Raw genomic sequence first — 19,101 nt, 5'->3', positions numbered from 1 at the left:
TTTGCCCTTGCTTCCCTTGCCTCTGGCGATGTTCCTAGGAAGATGTTGCTGCGGCTGAGGTCGAAGAGGTTGCTGCCTGTGTTCTCCTCAAGGATTTTGATGGATTCCTTTCTCACATTGAGGTCCTTCATCCATTTTGAGTCTATTTTCATGTGTGTTGTAAGAAAATGGTCCAATTTCATTTTTCTGCATGTGGCTGTCCAATTTTCCCAACACCACTTATTGAAGAGGCTGTCTTTTTTTCCATTGGACATTCTTTCCTGCTTTGTTGAAGAAAGGTCTCAGGTACACAACCTAACCCTACACCTAAAGGAGCTGGAGAAAGAACAAGAAAGAAACCCTAAACCCAGCAGGAGAAGAGAAATCATAAATACCAGAGCAGAAGTAAATGAAATAGAAACCAAAAAATCAATAGAACAAATCAACGAAACTAGGGGCTGGTTCTTTGAAAGAATTAATAAGATTGATAAACCCATGGCCAGACTTATCAAAAAGAAAAGAGAAAGGATTTATTTATTTATTTGACAGAGAGATCACAAGTAGACAGAGAGGCAGGGAGAGAGATAGAGAGAGAGAGAGAGAGAGAGAGGGGGAGGGAGAGAGAGAGAAGCAGGCTCCCTGTTGAGCAGAGAGCCCGACGCGGGACTCCATCCCAGGACCCCGAGATCATGACCTGAGCTGAAGGCAGTGGCTTAACCCACTGAGCCACCCAGGTGCCCGATTATTTGGTTTTTTAGGTGTTGAGTTTGAGAAGTTCTTTATAGAACTTGAAGGTGAACCCTTTAGCTGTTAGGTCATTTGCAAATACCTTTTCCCATTTCATAGGTTGCCTTTGCGTTTTGTTGACTGTTTCCTTTGCTATGCAGAAGGTTTTTATCTTGATTGAGTCCTGAAAGTTCATTTTTGCTTTTGTTTCCCTTGCCTTTGGAGCTGTGTCTGGGAAGAAGTTGCTGTGGCCAAGTTCAATGATGTTGCTGCCTGTGTTTTCCTCTAGGATTTCTTGGACTCTTTCATCCATTTTAAGTTTATTTTTGTGTTTGGTGTAAGAAAGTCATCCTTTTGTATTCTACTACATGTGGATGTCCAATTTTCCCAACACCATTTGTTGAACAGACTGCTTTTCCCATTAGGTGTTCTTTCCTGTTTTGTCGAAGATTAGTTGACCATAGAGTTAAGGGTCCATTTCTGCATTTTCTGTCTGTTTCATTGACCTGTTTCTGTTTTTATGCCAGTACCATGCTGTCTTGGTGATTACAGCTATATAATACAGCTTGAAATCCAGAATTGTGATGCCACCAGATTAATTTCCTTTTTCCACATTCCTTTGGCTATTTGGGGTCCTTTCTGTTTCCATACAAATTTTAGGACTATTTGTTCCAGCTCTGTGAAAGACATTGGTGGTATTTTGATAGGGATTGCATTGAATTCATAGATAGCTTTGGGTAGCATAGATATTTTAATAATATTCTTCCCATCCCTGATTATGGAATGTTTTTCCATTTCTTTGTTTCTTCCTCTGTTTCTTTCATAAGTGTTGTATAGTTTTCAGAGTATAGATCCTTTACCTCTTTCATTAAGTTTATTCCTAGATAAGTTATGTTTTTTGGCACAATTCTAAATGGGATTGGTTCCTTGATTTCTCCTTCTTCTGCTTCATTTTTAGTGTATAGAAATGTGTCTGGCCTCTGTTGATTTTATATCCTATATCAGCTCTAAATTTCTGTATCAGTTGTAGCAGTTTTTGGTGGAGTCTTTTGGGTTTTCTACATAGAGTTTCATGTCATCTTCAAGGAGTGAGAGTTTGACTTCTTCTTTGCTGATTTGCATACCTTTTACTTCTTTTTGTTTTCTGATTGTGTTGGCTAGGACTTCCAGTATTATGCTGAACAACATTGGTGAGCGTGGACATCCCTACTGTATTCCTTACCTTAGGGGAAAAGCTCTTTTATTTCCCCATTGAGGATGATATTCACTTATTTTTCCTATGTGACTTTTATGATACTAAGGTATATTCCCCCTCTCCCTAGGCAGTGAGGGTTTTTATTAAGAAAGGTTTCTTTTTTTCTGCAGCTACTTAGAGGATCATATGATTTTTAGATTCTTAAACTTTTTAAACATTTTTATTTATTTATTTATTTATTTGCCAGAGAAAGAGGTGTGGGTAGGCAGAGAGGCAAGTGGTGGTGGGGGGGAGCAGGTTCCTTGCTGAGCAGAAAGCCCGTTGCAAAGCTCAATCTCAGGACCCTGAGATCATGACCTGAGCCAAAAGCAGAGACTTTACCCCCTGAGCCATCCAGGCACCCCAGATTCTTAGATTCTTATCCTTTCTTTTAATTCCTTTTGTGTATCACATTGAATGTTTGGTAGATGTTGAACTATCCTTTCAGGCCAGGAATAAATCCCACTTGGTCATGGTGAATAATCCTTTTAATGCACTGTTGGATTTTCATGGCTGGTATTTTGTTGAGAATTTTCACATCCATTTTCATCAGGGATAATCCTTTCCAATGATGTCTTTGGTTTTGGGATCAAGGTAATGTTGGCCTTGTAGAATGAGTTTGCAAGTTTCCCTTGCATTTCTATTTTTTGAAACAGACTCGGAGGCGTATGTATTAATTATTCTTTAAATGTTTTCTAGACTTCTCCTGGGAGGCCATCTGGCCCTGAATGCTTGTTTCTTGGGAGATTTTTTTATTACTGATTCAATTTCTTCACTGGTTATGGGTTTGTTCAACTTTTCTATTTCTTCCTCTTTCAGTTTTGGTAGTTTATGTTTCTAGGGATGTATCTTTTTTTTTTCCAGTTGCCTAATTTGTTGGCATTTAATTGCTCATCATATTCTTCTAATGTTGTTGGTATTTCTGTGGTGTTGGATGTGTTCTCTCCTCTTTCATTTATGATTTTATTTATTTTCCCGCTAGATTTAGGCTTTATATGTTGTTCTTTTTCCAACTCCTTGAGGTGTAAGTTTAGGTTGTATGTTTGAGATTTTCTAGTTTTTTGAGAAAATCCTGTATTGTTATAAACTTCCCTTTTAGGTTTGCCTTTGCTACGTCCCAAATTTTCTGAACTGTTGTGCTTGCATTTTCATTTGCTACATGTATTTTTAAAATTCTTTTTTTAATTTCCTGATTGAGCCATTAATTCCTTAGTAAGATACTCTTTAACGTCCATGTTTATGGTCCTTCCATTTTTTTTTTTTTCCCCTGTGATTCACTTTAAGTTTTAATATTGTGGTCTGACCCAGTATATGATCTATTCTGGAGAATGTTGCATACACTCAAGAAGGATATGTATTCTGCTGCATTAGGTGAAATGCTCTGAATATATCTGAAGTCCATCTGTTCTAGGTCGTCCTTCAAAGCCCTTGTTTCTTTGTTGATCTTCTGCATAGATGATCTTTCCATTGCTGTGAGTGGGGTGTTAATGTTCCCTACTATTATTTTATTATTATTTCTTTTACTTTGTTGTTAATTGTTTCATATAGTTGGCTGCTCCCATGTTGGGGCATATATATTTTTAATTGTAGCTCTTGTTGGATAGACCCTTTTATTATGGTATAGTCTCCTTCTTTATCCCTTATTACAGTGTTTGGGTTAAAATATAGTTTTTCTGATATAAGGATGGATACTCCATCTTTCTTTTGATGTTCATTGCCATGATAAATTGTACTCCATCCACTCATTTTATTTCTTTTTTTTTAATGTTCAGTTAGCTGCTGTATAGTATATCATCAGTTTTTGATGTAGTGTTCAATGATTCATTAGTTACACCCAGTGCTCATCATAGCATGTATACTCCTTAATACCCACCACCATCCCCTCATTTTCTGGACATGCCTTTGGCTCTAAGATGAATCTTCTTTTTTAAAATTTTTTTTTATTTATTTATCAGAGAGAGAGAGGGGGAGAGAGCGAGCACAGGCAGACAGAATGGCAGGCAGAGGCAGAGGAAGCAGGCTCCCTGCTGAGCAAGGAGCCCGATGTGGGACTTGATCCCAGGACGCTGGGATCATGACCTGAGCCGAAGGCAGCTGCTTAACCAACTGAGCCACCCAGGCGTCCCTCTAAGATGAATCTTCTTTAGCAGCACATCAATGGTTCTTTTTTTTTTTTTAAATCCATTTTAACATTGTGTGTCTTTTGATTTGAATTTTTACTCCATTTGCATTCAGAGTAATTATTAAAAGATATAATGTCACTGAATGCAATGGTTTTTCTCCCACCTCTGTTTTTATTTCATTTTGTTTTTCCTTACCTCTTAAGTCCCTGTTCCTTAGACTGTCTCTGTTTCTTTCTGGTCTTCTTTTTACTTTTGGGCTCTTTCTCTACTGAGTGAATCCCCTTTAATACTTCTTGCAGTGCTGGTTTAGTGTTCACAAATTCCTTTAATTTTTTGTTTTGGAAACTCTTTATCTCTCCTATTCTGAATGATAATCTTACTGGATAGGCATGCCTGGGTGGCTCAGTCACTTGGGTGTCTGCCTTTGGCTTGGGTCATGATCTGGGGTCCTGTGATAGAGCCCAAGTCAGGCTCCTTGCTCCATGGGGAGCCTGCTTCTCCCTTTCCCACTCCCCTTGCTTGTGGTCCTTCTCTCTCTCTCTCTCTCTCTGTCAAATAAATAAATAAATAAATAAGATCTTAAAAAAGAGATTACTAGATAGAGTATTCTTGGCTGTAGTTTTTTTGTATTTCTAATGCAGAATATAGCATGCCAGCCCTTTCTGGCTTGTCAAGTTTCTGTTGAGAAATCTCTAGCTTGCCTGATAGATCTTCCCTTATAAGTTAAGGAGTTCTTTTGTCTTGTTGCTTTTTAGAGTTTTTCTTTATCACTATATTTTGCTAAGTTATTTACAATATGTCTTGGTGTTTTGTTGACTTTGTTGATATTGATAGGAGTTCTCTGCCTCTTCGACCTGAATGTTTATTTCCTTCCCCAAATTAGATACGTTTTTAACTCTTATTTCTCAAAATTTCTACCCCCTTTATTTTCTTCTGGAACTCCTATAATATGAATGCTATAATGCTATAATGCTATGATGGTGTCACTATGTTCCCTCTGTATTCTCATGTAACATAATTCTTCTTTGTCTCTTTTGTTCAGATTCATTATTTTTGGTTATTTTGTTTTCTGTATCTGTAATTATTCCTCAGCTTTTCCAGCCTGGTGTTTATTGCATCAGTCTTATGTCCAGTCTCAGTTACTGCATTCTTCATTTCTGTTTTCTAAATCTTTTTTCTCTGCAGGAAGTTCCTCTCTGAAATCTTCCATTCTTTTCTCTAGCCCAGTGAATATCCTTATGATTGGTACTTTAAATGTCCCATCAGGCTTTTCTTTTTTTCTTTTTTAAACATCTGTTTCACTTTGATCTCTGACCACAGCCTTCTCCTGTTATTTCATTTGGGATGATTTCCTACATCTTGGCATTTTGTCTAATTCTCTGCCTTCTTTGTGTTAGAAATGCTAGTTATGTGTCCTACTCTTGAAAATAATGGCTTTTCAAAGAACAGATCATCATGTAGTGTTCAGGGCCTGGTGCTTTAGGGAGTGTCTCTGGTATGTGCTTAGTGTCCTCTGCTGTTGTGTTTTGGCTGTGCTATCCTTCAGGGCAGTCATTTGCAATGGCTCTCCTTGCCTGCAGGGGACAGTGTTTGGTCCTTGGCTTGAGTATGGCTAGTTTTAACTAGGTGTCTGCTGGCCTCCTGGTTAAATGAAACCGGATACTACTTCCGTGAGAATTGAGGCCTTGCAGAACTCTCTGATTGGGAGACATGGTGTGGGCAAGGGTCTGTACCTGTCTTCTGCCCATTTCTTGACTGGATTTTTTGGGGGGGGTGGTTTGTGTGTTGAATCTGATAAGTTCTTTATAGATTTTGGATAGTAGCCCTATATCTGATAAGGTATTTGCAAGTATCTTCTGTTATTTTTTAGGTTGCCTTTTAGTTTTGTTGACTATTTTCTTTGCTATACAGAAGCTTTTTATCTTGATGAAGTCCCAGTAATTCATTTTTGCTTTTGTTTCCCTTTCCTTTGAAGACATGTATAGCAAAAATTTGTTGCATCCAAGGTTAATGTGGTTGTTCTCCTCTAGGATTTTGATGAATTTCTGTCTCACATTTAGGTCTTTCATCCATTTTGAGTTTATTTTTGTTGATGGTATAAGGAATTGGTCGAGTTTCATTCTTCTGCATGCGGTTGTTGAATTTTCCCAAAACCTTTTGTTGAAGAGACCTAGACAGTCTTTCTAATCATCATATCTAATAGCTGTATCAATCTAAATGCACCAAAATATATTTATATCTAGCATTAGCTTTTACAAAAAAGAGTTTTAAGAAAAATAGTTGACACAACACTCTAGAGTCCCCCCCATCTTATGGGCAGTTACATTTCTCCTTATATATAGTTAATATGCCCTTGCTACAACATATATAATCTAACAGAAAGAAAATGATGTTCTTGATAATGGCAATAAATAGTATATTTAGGGAATTAGGAAACTGCTTTGACATCTCTATCAGTTCTTTCTGTAACAGAACTCACTTTTTTCCTTCTTTTTTTCTGTTATATTCCCTAGTGGTGCTTAGCTCTAGCATCCCTGCTATACCTTGGGGATGTGATGCTAATTTGTTATTTCCCTGACACCTTTCAAATAGGAGCAGTGAGCAGAACTATTAGGTATTTCCTTAACTGGCTTCTCAGGAGATAAATGAGGTGTCCAAGCTGGTTTCTTATGTCTTCCAATATGGTTACTCACCAGTACCTACTATTTATGCAGAAATGACATGCTGATGTGACATTGTTACCATTTTTTTTCCAGCTGTGCTCACAGGCTTATCTTAGGGAGGAATACTGGGAAAGGGATGAGGAAATCTGTGCCCCTTCACCTAAGGTCAAAATAGAAAAGTTCCTGCCAGATGATATGCTCACTGCTTTCCTTTCTCCACTATGGCTAATACATTTCCAAAGGTGATAGGGTGAAAGAAAGAGAGATGGGGGGAAGGAGACAGAAACAAGCAAACTCTGGGAGTTGCATTCTGGCAGGTAGTTTATTTTTCTGTCCCTTAGTCTAGGGATGATTACTAGGGAGGCAGAATTTCGGGAATTACTTCACTGAAAGAAGTAGCACTTAGGGTATTTGGGAAATAGAGGATATATTTCTCCTGGTCAGGAATTAAATATGAATAAATACAGGACATCTTGAGCATGTCAACCAAAGAGAAAACCAGCCATTAGTTAAACATCAACACAGGCACAGACTATTAATTTGCAAGTTGTTGAAAGACACATAGTATTTAATGGCTGAATTGGAAGGTGGGAAGTGATCATGGAAGTGAGATTTTGCTTGGTGTTGGTAAAGGGCATTGAAGTCAGGAATGAGAATTTTCCTGGGGTATGCCTAGATGATGGTTACATTGGAAGCTGTATAAAGAGGAGACAAAGTGGAGGTGTAGACAGTTGTTAGTCATTATAATGTTCTTCATTTGGACCCCAATTACAAAAATCATATTTAACTTTTAGATGAAAGTAAATGACCATAATTTAGTCTCACCAAGAATATTTTCATGCACTAATAATATCTAATGAACACAGTGGCCATTAGCAGTCTACACCAGTTGGTTCCGAATGGAAGTTTTTTTTTTTTTTTTAATTCTTTCTTTCTTTTTCTACACTGACTTACACTGTGCCGCGAGTCTGGTTGTATTATCTTAGTACTCTCTTATCAGATCAAAAATCTCTTTTATTGAATTTACCCTTTTATCAATGGTTAGCTGTATTAATTCATATGTTTATTCACGAATGTGTCCTGAGTACTCACTCTGTTAAATACCATGCCCAGGCACTTGTGGACTTACTTGCCAAGCTCATCCAAATGATCTTTGCTGGTCAGCTATCTTTAAGGAATGGTTTGTATTTGTTAATTCAAAGTTTTCCTAACTTAGCTTCTGTTTCCAAATTTTTGTCAATGTTATTAATACGATTTAGATTGGTCTTATAAGAAATGGGAAATTTTGAGATGTTAATGGATCTAGCTAAATCTAATAACTCCTAAAATGAGTAAAAAATATTTGTGTTTGATCAGCTTCTGAGAAAGGGCCCTATGGCTTTTTGGCTCCTTGTCATAGAGAATGGTGGGGAAAGCTCTATACTCTGGATTCTGCACTCTGAAGAAATTTGCTTGTGATGAAGCTTTCCTAATAATTCACTGGTAGAGGGACTTCCTTCTTTCAACCTCAATTTCCTCATATGAAAAATGGAAATGATTATTCTGTGTCAATTTCATAAAGTAGGAACCTTCTTAGTGCTTAATAAATGGTAAAGTTCCTGGATTCAGGAACATCCTCATCCTGGGCTTCTCCTTTGTTTGCAGGGCTACTTGAAGCAATGCCGGAAGAGAAGGGACATGTTCAGTGATGAGCAACTGAAAGTAATCTTTGGGAACATTGAAGACATCTACAGGTTTCAGATGGGCTTCGTGAGAGACCTGGAGAAACAGTACAACAATGATGACCCCCACCTCAGTGAGATAGGACCCTGCTTCCTGGAGCACGTAAGTATCTTCCCCTTGGAAAGGGGACAGGAAGAAATGGAAGAAGTTTATGAACTGTATGGTCATGCTCAGCTTCTTTTTCCTGTGGTGGGGATAGATTCCTACAACCCTGATGTAACCTTCTTGCCAGGGTGTGAGGACTGAGGAAGGTACTGAGGGTCTAGGACTTTTTCTTAGCCATTCCCTTCCCTTTTTCCTCTCCTTCAAGAAACCTAACAGTAGAATTTTCTTCACTTTCTTTATTCTGTACCTGCTGGGATCAGTTTCTATGGAACTTATTGTTTTGGAAACTACATGGACAAGCCAGGGATCTGAGAAGTATGAAAGTAGCATGAAAATAGACCCCTTTATGGCATTTAGAGGAGAACAATAAGGTAGAGGAAGTAATAAGTGTAGGAAAAGGGGTCATGTGACTTAGAGGAAGGAGCACTAGGAAACAGGAGAGCAAGGATTTGAGTCCTGTGTCTGTAATGACTGTCTAGGTAATTTGGGGTAAGTCCCTTACCTTCTTTGGGCTTCCTCATCTGGAATATAAGAAGCATTCATTGTACACTTCTGTGCTTCTCTAATTTTTTTGAGGGGGTTCATTCACAGGGGACTTAGTTGTTCTTCCAACTCTTCTCCTCTGCATAAAATATTCATTTTTAAAGAGGTGCACATGATACAAAATTATGTGCACATGATACAAAATTCAAATGACACAGAAAAGTGTGCAACTAGGAGTAAATCTTTTTGCAAATTCCCCATATGTTTGTTGGGGGACTATTTCATAAGACTGATCTTATGTTCAGTGATTTCTTAGAAAGATTCAAAGGAATCAGTATATAGTCACACTTGTGGTTATGATTTATTATAGCTAAAGGATGCAAAGAAAAATCAGCAGAAATAAAAGGCACATGGCACAAAGTCTGGAGAAATCTAGGAACAAGCTTCCAAGATACCTCTCCCAGTGGAGTGACATAAGATACACTCAGTTCCCCTTGCAATGAGTTGTTACAATACATGTGAAATGTTTTCTATCAGGGAACTCATTAGGGAATCAGTACCCAAGATTTTTGTGGGGGCTGGTCATGTGAGCATGCTCTGCCTAGAATGTACCAAAGTTCCAGATTCTCAGATGAGAAGCAGGTGTTCAGCATAAGCCACATTGTGTATATAAACTGTGAAGGCATAGTGAGCCACTCATGTCAGGGAATGATGAGACCCCTCTTGAAATCCACATTCCAAGATACCAGCCAAGAGCCAATCTTCCAAGGAGGTCTTTCTAAGAATCATAGTCTCAGGCCTGATATGTTAACTATTTCTGCACAGTATTTAAAATGGTCCAGTCATGTCAGAAAGCACCAGGGTAGTATTTATATGTATATGATATAGTGTTGACATGGTATCTTACAAAATATGTATGAAATAGTGTTTCCATATATATCCCAGGGAAATTCTTACAGAGGTTCATGAGGGAGCATTTGTAAGGCTGTTAATTGTATGGTGGTGTTGTGTGTGGTTGAGTACAATTAGAAGCAATTTAGTTATTTACCACCAGAAGATGAATAAAAAACATATAGGGGATGCTTACTGTAGAGTATTATGTTGCAAAGAACAGTAGACTAGATGTACGTAGTTAAGTAAATAACAGACTAGATGTATGTAACTTATAGCAATATATATAGATATCATAATCACAGTGTTGATTGGGAAATAGAATATAGAATAGTAGTTCTTTGTTGGAGCCTTCCCTGTGCATTGTGGTCTGTTTAACAGCATTCTTGTTCTCTGCCCACTGAATGCCAGTAGTACCCCAGCACCACTGAGTTGTGACAACGAAAATGTCTCCAGACATTGTCAAATGTCACCTGGAGGACAAAAAGAACCACTGATCTGTTGAAATGATCACAGTGCTTCTACCCTTTAATATATTAAAGCAGTGAATTTGGATTGAATGATTTTTATATGTTAAATTATTGTATTGTTAGAATGAAGCCTACCTGATCATGTATATTATCATTTCTTTTACATGTTAGTTTGCCTTTTTAAAAAAAATATTAGATTGTTTACCTTCTTATTCACTTCTACAATGTCATTTTTATCAGCTTTATTTAGATGTCATTTACCTATAGTAAGATTCACCAATTTTTGTGTACAATTTGATGAATTTTGACAAATATATATAGTTGTATAACTACCATATAATCAAGATACAGAACATTTCTACCACTTCATTAAGTTTTCTTATTCTCCCTTTGTAACCATTCCCTGTTCCCACTCCTGGCTAAACAGTGATCCGCACTCAGTCACCATAATTTTACTTTTTCTACAGTGTCATAAAAATGGAATGATACAGTAGTAGTCTTTGTGTTTATCATCTTTTATATACCAGAGTGCCTTTGATATCATTCTGTTGTTGCATGTACCAGTAGTTGGTTCTTTTTTATTAATAACATTCTGTTGTATGAATATACCACCCATTCATTCATTAGTGGAGTCCAGGATATCTGGGTTGTTTGCTAGGTTCCTTCCATCTGTGGGATTACTAAGTTTCATGTTAGGTGTCTTTTTGTTGTTTGTTTTTTAGCCATTCTAATAGGTATATAGTGACATTTCCTTGTGATTTTAATCTGCATTTACCTAATTGCAAATTATGTGAAGCATTTTTTCATGTATTTATTTGCCATCTGTATAAAATCTTTGGTGAAATGTCTGTTCATGTCTTTTCCACACTTCTAAGCAGGTTGCTTTCTTATTCAGTTTTGAGAGATTTTTAATTTACTGTTCATAAGTAGTTGGTCAGATATATGAATTGGGAAGATTTTCTCCCAGTTTGTGGCTTAGCCTTTCATTTTCTTAACAGTGTCTTTGAAAAGCACAAACTTTCAATTTTGTTGAAATTCAGTTTATCACTCTTTTCTTTAATGATTCATGTCGTTTTTGGGTCTTATTTAGGAAAACTTTGCCTAGCCCAGGGTCACAAAATTTTCTCCTGTTTTCTTATAAAAGTTATTTTGTTTTGTTTATTATATGTAGGTCTCTGATCTTTTATCAGGTAATTTTTATATATGTTGCAAAATAAGGGTCACAGTTAATTTGTTTCCACATGGATATCTAGTTTTGTTCCAGCATAGCTTATTGAAATAACTTAACTCCTACACTGAATTACTTGGGCACTTTGGTCAAAAATCAGTCATATATATAAGAGACTATTTTTAAGGACATTATTGTATTCTAGTGACCTGTGTGAATATTCATATCCAAATACCATATTGTTATTCCTTATTGTTATTTTTTTGTTTTGAATATTTATCTCCTTATCTCATTTTGTTTTTTCCTTTTATAAATTAATTAATTTATTTTCAGAAAAACAGTATTCATTATTTTTTCACCACACCCAGTGCTCCATGCAATCCGTGCCCTCTATAATACCCACTACCTGGTACCCCAACCTCCCACCCCCCTGCCACTTCAAGCCCCTCAGATTGTTTTTCAGAGTCCATAGTCTCTCATTCACCTCCCCTTCCAATTTCCCCCAACTCCCTTCTCCTCTCTAACACCCCTTGTCCTCCATGATATTTGTTATGCTCCACAAATAAGTGAAACCATATGATAGTTGACTCTCTCTGCTTGACTTATTTCACTCAACATAATCTCTTCCAGTCCCATCCATGTTGCTTACAAAAGTTGGGTATTCATCCTTTCTGATGGAGGCATAATACTCCATAGAGTATACGGACCACATCTTCCTTATCCATTCGTCCTTTGAAGGGCATCTTGGTTCTTTCCATAGTTTGGCGACTGTGGCCATTGCTGCTATAAACACTGAGGTACAGAGAAGATATTTGCAAATGACAGTACAGACAAAAGGCTGATATCCAGGATCTATAATGAACTCCTCAAACTCAACACACATGAAACAGGCAAACATATCAAAAAATGGGCAGAAGATATGAACAGACACTTCTCCAATCAAGACATACAAATGGCTATCAGACACATGAAAAAATGTTCATCATCACTAGCCCTCAGGGAGATTCAAATTAAAACCACATTGAGATATCACCTTACACCAGTTAAAATGGCCAAAATTAACAAAACAGGAAACAACATGTGTTGGAGAGGATGTGGAGAAAGGGGAACCCTCTTCCGCTGTTGGTGGGAATGCAAGTTGGTGTAGCCTCTTTGGAGAACAGTGTGGAGATTCCTCAAGAAATTAAAAATAGAACTTCTCTATGACCCTGCAATTGCACTCCTAGGTATTTACCCCTTATTGCTATTTTTAATTGAGATATAATTGACATATAATGAATTAATTTTAGGTGCATGACATAATGATATGATATTTGTATATATTGCAAAATGATCACAGTAAGTCTAGCTAACATCTACCACCATACATAGGTTGAAAAAAAATCACACTATCTTGATTAATATAGCTTCATAACAAGTCTTAAAAGCAGGTAGTGTGTTTCAAATTAATTTTTCTTGAAAACAATTTTGGCTATTATAGGTGATTTGTTTTTCTATATAAATTTATCTCATCACAGGGAATAATTGTTTTTTTTTTATCCTGATATGGGGCTTGAACACATGAACCTGAGATTAAGACTTCAGCTGAGATCAAGAGTCAGACTCAACCAATAAGCCACCCAAGCACCCCTTTCTCTTCTCTTTATTGTAATTATATAAGATGATGGATGTTATTATTATATAATCATTTTATAATATATATTCAACAATCATGCTATACACCTTAAATTTATACAGTGATGTATGTCCACTTTTTCTCAATAAAACTGGGAGGAAAATCAGCTTGCTTAAGCTCTTCCAAAAAACAAACAAGCAAAAACACTGCCAACATTTTGATTAGGATAGAAATAAATTTGTAGATTTAATTTTGGGAAAATTTGTAGGCTTTCAGCTCTGTGAACAAATACCTATCTATGTTTCTATAATTTCTTCTAGCATTGTTGCTAGTTATCATGGTATAAATCTTGAACTTATTTTTAAAAATTGATTTCTAGGTGTTTTTTTTTGGTTTGTTTTTTGTGTTTTTTTTGTTTGTTTGTTTTGGTTTGGTTTTTGTTTTGTTGTTGTTGCTACTGTAAAGAGTATTTTTATTTTAATTTCCTATAGTTTGTTGCTATGATAAATAAATAATTGATAAACACAAGGTAAATACAATTGTTTTTGCGTATTGATGTTGAATCCTGACATATTACTTAATTTAATAATTGATTATAGTATTTTTTATAGATTCTTTAGGATTGTATACACATATAATCATATATCATTTCTGAACAAAGACAGTTTATTTCTTCATTTAATTTATTTTTCAATTTTTTTATATGCAATGCTACATTAGTTTTTATTTCCTTATATCCAATCTATATGCTTTCTCTTTCTTTTTCTTGTCTTATTGCACTGGTAAAATAGTGAAAGTAGACATCTGTACTTGGTCTTAGGGGCAAGCATTCAGTATTTTACCATTCAGAATGATATTAGCTTTAGTTTTTTTCATGGTTGACCTTTATCATATTGGAGGCTTCTCTTTCTAATCTTAGTGTATTCGTGGCTTTTTATCATATATGTGTTTTTTCAAATGTTTATATATCTACAAAAATGATCATATGATTTTTCATTTTAATATGTTAATGTAGATTTAATATGCTATTTTGCTTTTTTAAAAATTAGGTTGTTCTGAAAAGGTGAAAGGCAAACAAATACTGCATAATGAGAATAGGCTTTAGAGAACTCAGTGACTCCATTAAGTGTAATAACATTTGCATTACAGGGATCCCAGAAGAAGAGGGTGTGGGGCAGAAAATATATTTGAAAAAATAATAGCTGGAAAATTCCCAAATCTGGGGAGTGAAAAAGAGATCTAGAATCAGGAAGTACAGAGATTCCCCTCCGCAACAAAATAATTCAACCCAAGGAGGTCATCACCAAGACACACAGTAATTAAATTGACAAAGAAAAACCCAAAGACTGTCAGAGGATTTTTCAGCAGAAATTTTGTATACCAGAAGGATGTAGTCTAAATATTCAAAGTACTGAAAGTCAAAAAAAATCTTCAGCCAAGAATACTTTATACAGCAAGGCTATCATTCAGAATGCAAGGAGAGATACAGTTTCCCAGGCAAACAAAAGTTAAGAGAATTCATGACCACTAAACCAGACCTACAAAAAATGTTCAGGAGCATTCTGTAAGTGGAAACCAAAAATCCCAAGTAAGAGTATGACAAACAGAGAATACAAAAGCAAAAAGTGATTAATTATAGCTGTAAATTTCGGTCAAGACAAACTCAAAACAAAAGGATATACGATACCAAATATCTGGAATGTGGAGGGGAAAGGAGTAAAGAATGAGTTCAAAATTAAGCACCCACAGCTTAATATACACTGCTATATGCAAAAGATGTTACATATAATCTGAATGGTAACCACAAATCAAAAACCAGTAAAAGATATGCAAATAATACAGTAAGGAACCCAAGTATATCACTAAAGAAAAACAGTAACTGTGGAAGAGAGAAGAAAGAAATAAAAGAAAAACTACAAAAATAACTATAAAACAGATGATGAAATGGCAATAAATATGTATCAATAATTGCTTTGAATATAATGGACTAAATAGTCCAATCAAAAGATAGGGTGACAGTATGAATTAAAAAAAAAATCCAGCTATGTGCTGCCTACAAAATACTTATTTCTGACCCAAGAACCCCTACACATTGAAAGTGAGGGGATAGAGAAATATTTATTATGCAACTGGATTCAGAAGAAAACCAGATAGCAATACTTAAATCATACAAAATGGGCTTCAAAATAAAGTCTATAAAAAGAGAAAAAGAAAGACACTAAACAATTAATTCTAGAACATTGAGAAAAATTAAAAGAAAGAAAGATACTATACAGTAATAAATGGGACAATCCAACAAGAAGATATAAGAATTGTAAACATAAATGCACCCAACATGGAGCATCCAAATATATAAAACAGTTAATAATTAACATAAAGGAACTAATTCATAGTAATATAATAATAGTAGGAGATTAACACCCCACTTAGAGTGATCCACACAGAAAATCAACAAGAAAACAGTGGCTTTGAAGAACATATTGGAACAGATGAATTTAACAGATACAGTCACAACATTCCATCCTAAAACAGCAGAATACACATACTTTTCATGTGCACATTGGATATTCTCCAGAATAGATCACACACTGGTTCACAAATCAGGACTCAACAAATAGCGAAAGACTGAGATCATATGATGCATCTTTTCAGACCATGACACTATGAAACTTGAAGTTAACCACAAGATACGAATTGGAAAGACCAGAAATACATGGAGGTTAAAGAAAATCCTACTAAAGAATGAATGGGTTAACCAGAAAATTAAAGAAGAGATAAAAAAAAATACATGGAAACAAATGAAAGTGAAACAGAACCCTCAAAATCCTCTGGGATGCAGCAAAAGCGGTCATAAAAGGGAAGTATATAGCAATACAGGCTTTCCTCAAGAAACAAGGAGAAGACAGTCCCTTCAATAAGTGCTGCTGGGGAAGAATGAAACTCGATGATTCTCTTACACCATACACAAGATAAACTCAAAATGGATGAAAGACCTCGATGTGAGACAGGATTCCATGAAAGTCCTAGAAGAGAACATAGGCAGTAACCTCTTCAACAGTGGCCACAGCAACTTCTTTCAAGACGTATCTCCAACAGCAAGGGAAACAAAAGCAAAAATGAACTTTGGGGACTTCATCAAGATAAAAAGCTTCTGCACAACAAAGGAAACAGTCAACAAAACAGAGGCAATCCATGGAATGGGAGATGATTTTTGCAAATGACAATACAGAAAAAAGACTGATATCTAAGATATGTAAAGAACTTCTCAAACTCAACACCCAAAAAACAAATAATCTGGTCCAAAAAATGGACAGAAGACAGGAACAGACACTTCTCCAAAGAAGACATCCAAATGGCTAACAGACACATGAAAAATGCTCAACATCACTACCCATCACAGAAATAAAAATCAAAGCCACAATGAGAAACCCCTTTATACCAGTTAGAATGGCAAAAATCGACAAGACAAGAAATAACAAATCTACCCGAAGATGTGGAGAAAGGGGAACCCTCTTACACTGTTGGTCGGAATGCAGGTTGGTATAGCCACTCTGGAAAACAGTATGGAGTTTCCTTAAGATGTTAAAAATAGAGCTACCCTATGATCCAATAATTGCACTAAAGATATTTACCCAAAAGATAGAGATGTAGTGAAAAGAAGAGGTACAGACACCCCAATGTTCATAGCAGCAATGTCCACCATAGCCAAACTATAAGAGCTGAGATACCCTTTAACAGATGAATGATTAAAGAAGATGTGGTACATATATACAGTGGAATATTTCTCAGCCATCAGAAAAGATGATTACACACCATTTTCATCAGCATGGATTGAACTAGAGGTATTATACTAAGTAAATAAGTCAATTAGAGAAAGACAGTTATCATATGGTTTCACTAATATGTGGAACATAATGAATGACGTGGAGGACCATAGGAGAAGGGAGGGAAAACTGAAGGGAGAAATCAGAGAGGGAGACGAACCATGAGAGACTCTGGACTATGGAAATAAAATGAGGGTTTCAGAGGGGAGGTATTAGCCAGATGATGGGTATTAAGGAGGACACATGTTCTGATGAGCACTGGGTATTATATGCAACTAATGAATCGTTGAACACTACATCAAAAACTAATGATGTAATATACAGTGGCTAACTGAACTTAATAAAAAAAAAGAAAAAGAAAAAAATGAAGCAAGAAAAATCTCAAATACACAAACTACCCCTAAAGAAGCTAGAAGAAGAACAATAGAAACCCAAAACCGGCAGAAGAAAGGAAAGAATAAAGATGAGAGCAGAGATAAATGACACAGAAACAACAAAAAATATAATAGGTCAATGAAAACAGAGCTGATTCTTTGAAAAAAATTAATAAAATGAATAAACTCATATCCAGACTTATCAAAAAGAAAAGACAAAGGACCCAAATAAATAAAATCACAAATGAGAGAAGATCACAACTAACACAACAGAAATACAAACAATTTTCAAGAGAATATATGAACAACTATATGCAACAAACTGGGCAATATGAAGGAATGGATAAATTCCTAGAAACATATGAACTGCCAAAACTATAAAAAAGGAACAAATATAAAACTTGAACAGACCGATAACCAACAAAAATATTGAATCAGTGAACAAAAATCTCCCAATAAACAATGTCTAGGGCCAGATGGCTTCCCAGGAGAATTCTACTAAACATTTATTTTTTTTTTAAGATTTTATATATTTAGGGGTGCCTGGGTGGCTCAGTGGGTTAAAGCCTCTGCCTTCAGCTCATATCATGATCTCAGGGTCCTGGGATCGAGCCCTGCATCGGGCTCTCTGCTCAGCGGGGAGCCTGCTTCCTTCTCTCTCTGCCTGCCTCTCTGCCTACTTGTGATTTCTGTCTGTCAAATAAAATATTTATTTTTCAGAAAGAGAAAGTGAGAGAGCAAGCACAAGCAGGGAGAGCCTCAGGCAGTGGGATAAACAGGCTCCCTGCTGAGTAAGGAACCCAATAAGGAACCTGATTCTAGGACCCTGGGATCATGACCTGTGCTGAAAGCAGACATTTGACCGACAGAGCTATCTAGGTGCTATCTGGATCCAGAGCTATTCCTCTAATAAACATTAGACTTAATACCTATTCTTCTCAAACGGTTCCAAAAAATAGAAATAGAAGGAAAACTTCCAAGATCATCCTATGAGGCCAGCATTACATTGATTCCAAAACCAGACAAAGATGCCACTAAGAAAGAGAACTACAAACTAATATCCCTGATGAAAATGGACACAAAAATTTCTTAACAAAATACTAGCCAATCGAATCCAACAGTACAGTAGAAGAATCATTTTCCATGATCAAGTGGGATTTATTCATTGTTTGCAAGAACAGTTCAATATTTGCAAATCCATCAAGATGATATACCATATTAATAAGAGAAGAGATAAGAAATAAGAAATATGATCATATGCTCTCATGTGCTCTCAATAGATACAAGTGTATGGTCAATCTAATCTTCAACACAGCAGGAAATAATATCCAATGGGAAAAAAAGACAGTCTTTTCAACAAATGATGTTGGTAAAACTGGACAACACCATGCAGAAGACTGAAACTAGATAAGAAATATGATCATATGCTCACATATGCTCTCAATAGATACAGAAAAAGCATTTGACAAAATACAACATTCATCTTGATAAAAACCTCAACAAAGTAGGGTGAGAAGGAACATACCTCAACATCATAAAGGCCATATTAAAAAACCCACAGCTGATACCATTCACAATGGGGAAAATTGAGTGCTTTTCTCTATGGTGAAGGACTAGACAGGGATGGATGTCCACTGTCACCATTATTATTTAGTATAGTATTGGAAGTTCTAGCCTCAGCAATCAGACAACAATAATAAATAAAATGCATCTAAATTGGCAAG

At 36.1% G+C, this 19,101-nt stretch overlaps 1 protein-coding gene across 7 annotated transcripts in view; it reads left to right on the top strand.

Moving 5' to 3' along the window:
* ARHGEF9 (Cdc42 guanine nucleotide exchange factor 9) overlaps positions 1 to 19,101 on the top strand; it is a 223,369-nt gene that overhangs the window by 140,455 nt on the left and 63,813 nt on the right. For all 7 annotated transcript variants that reach the window (XM_059385143.1, XM_059385137.1, XM_059385142.1 and 4 more), the window contains one exon: positions 8,370 to 8,549. In XM_059385143.1, the coding sequence (XP_059241126.1) occupies positions 8,370 to 8,549 (180 nt within the window). The remainder of the gene's footprint in view (positions 1 to 8,369; positions 8,550 to 19,101) is intronic.

This window comes from Mustela nigripes, chromosome X (assembly GCF_022355385.1).
Source record: "Mustela nigripes isolate SB6536 chromosome X, MUSNIG.SB6536, whole genome shotgun sequence".
NCBI lineage: Eukaryota > Metazoa > Chordata > Mammalia > Carnivora > Mustelidae > Mustela > Mustela nigripes.
Note: the sequence above shows the minus strand (reverse complement) of the source record. Positions and strands in the feature narration are given on the sequence as shown.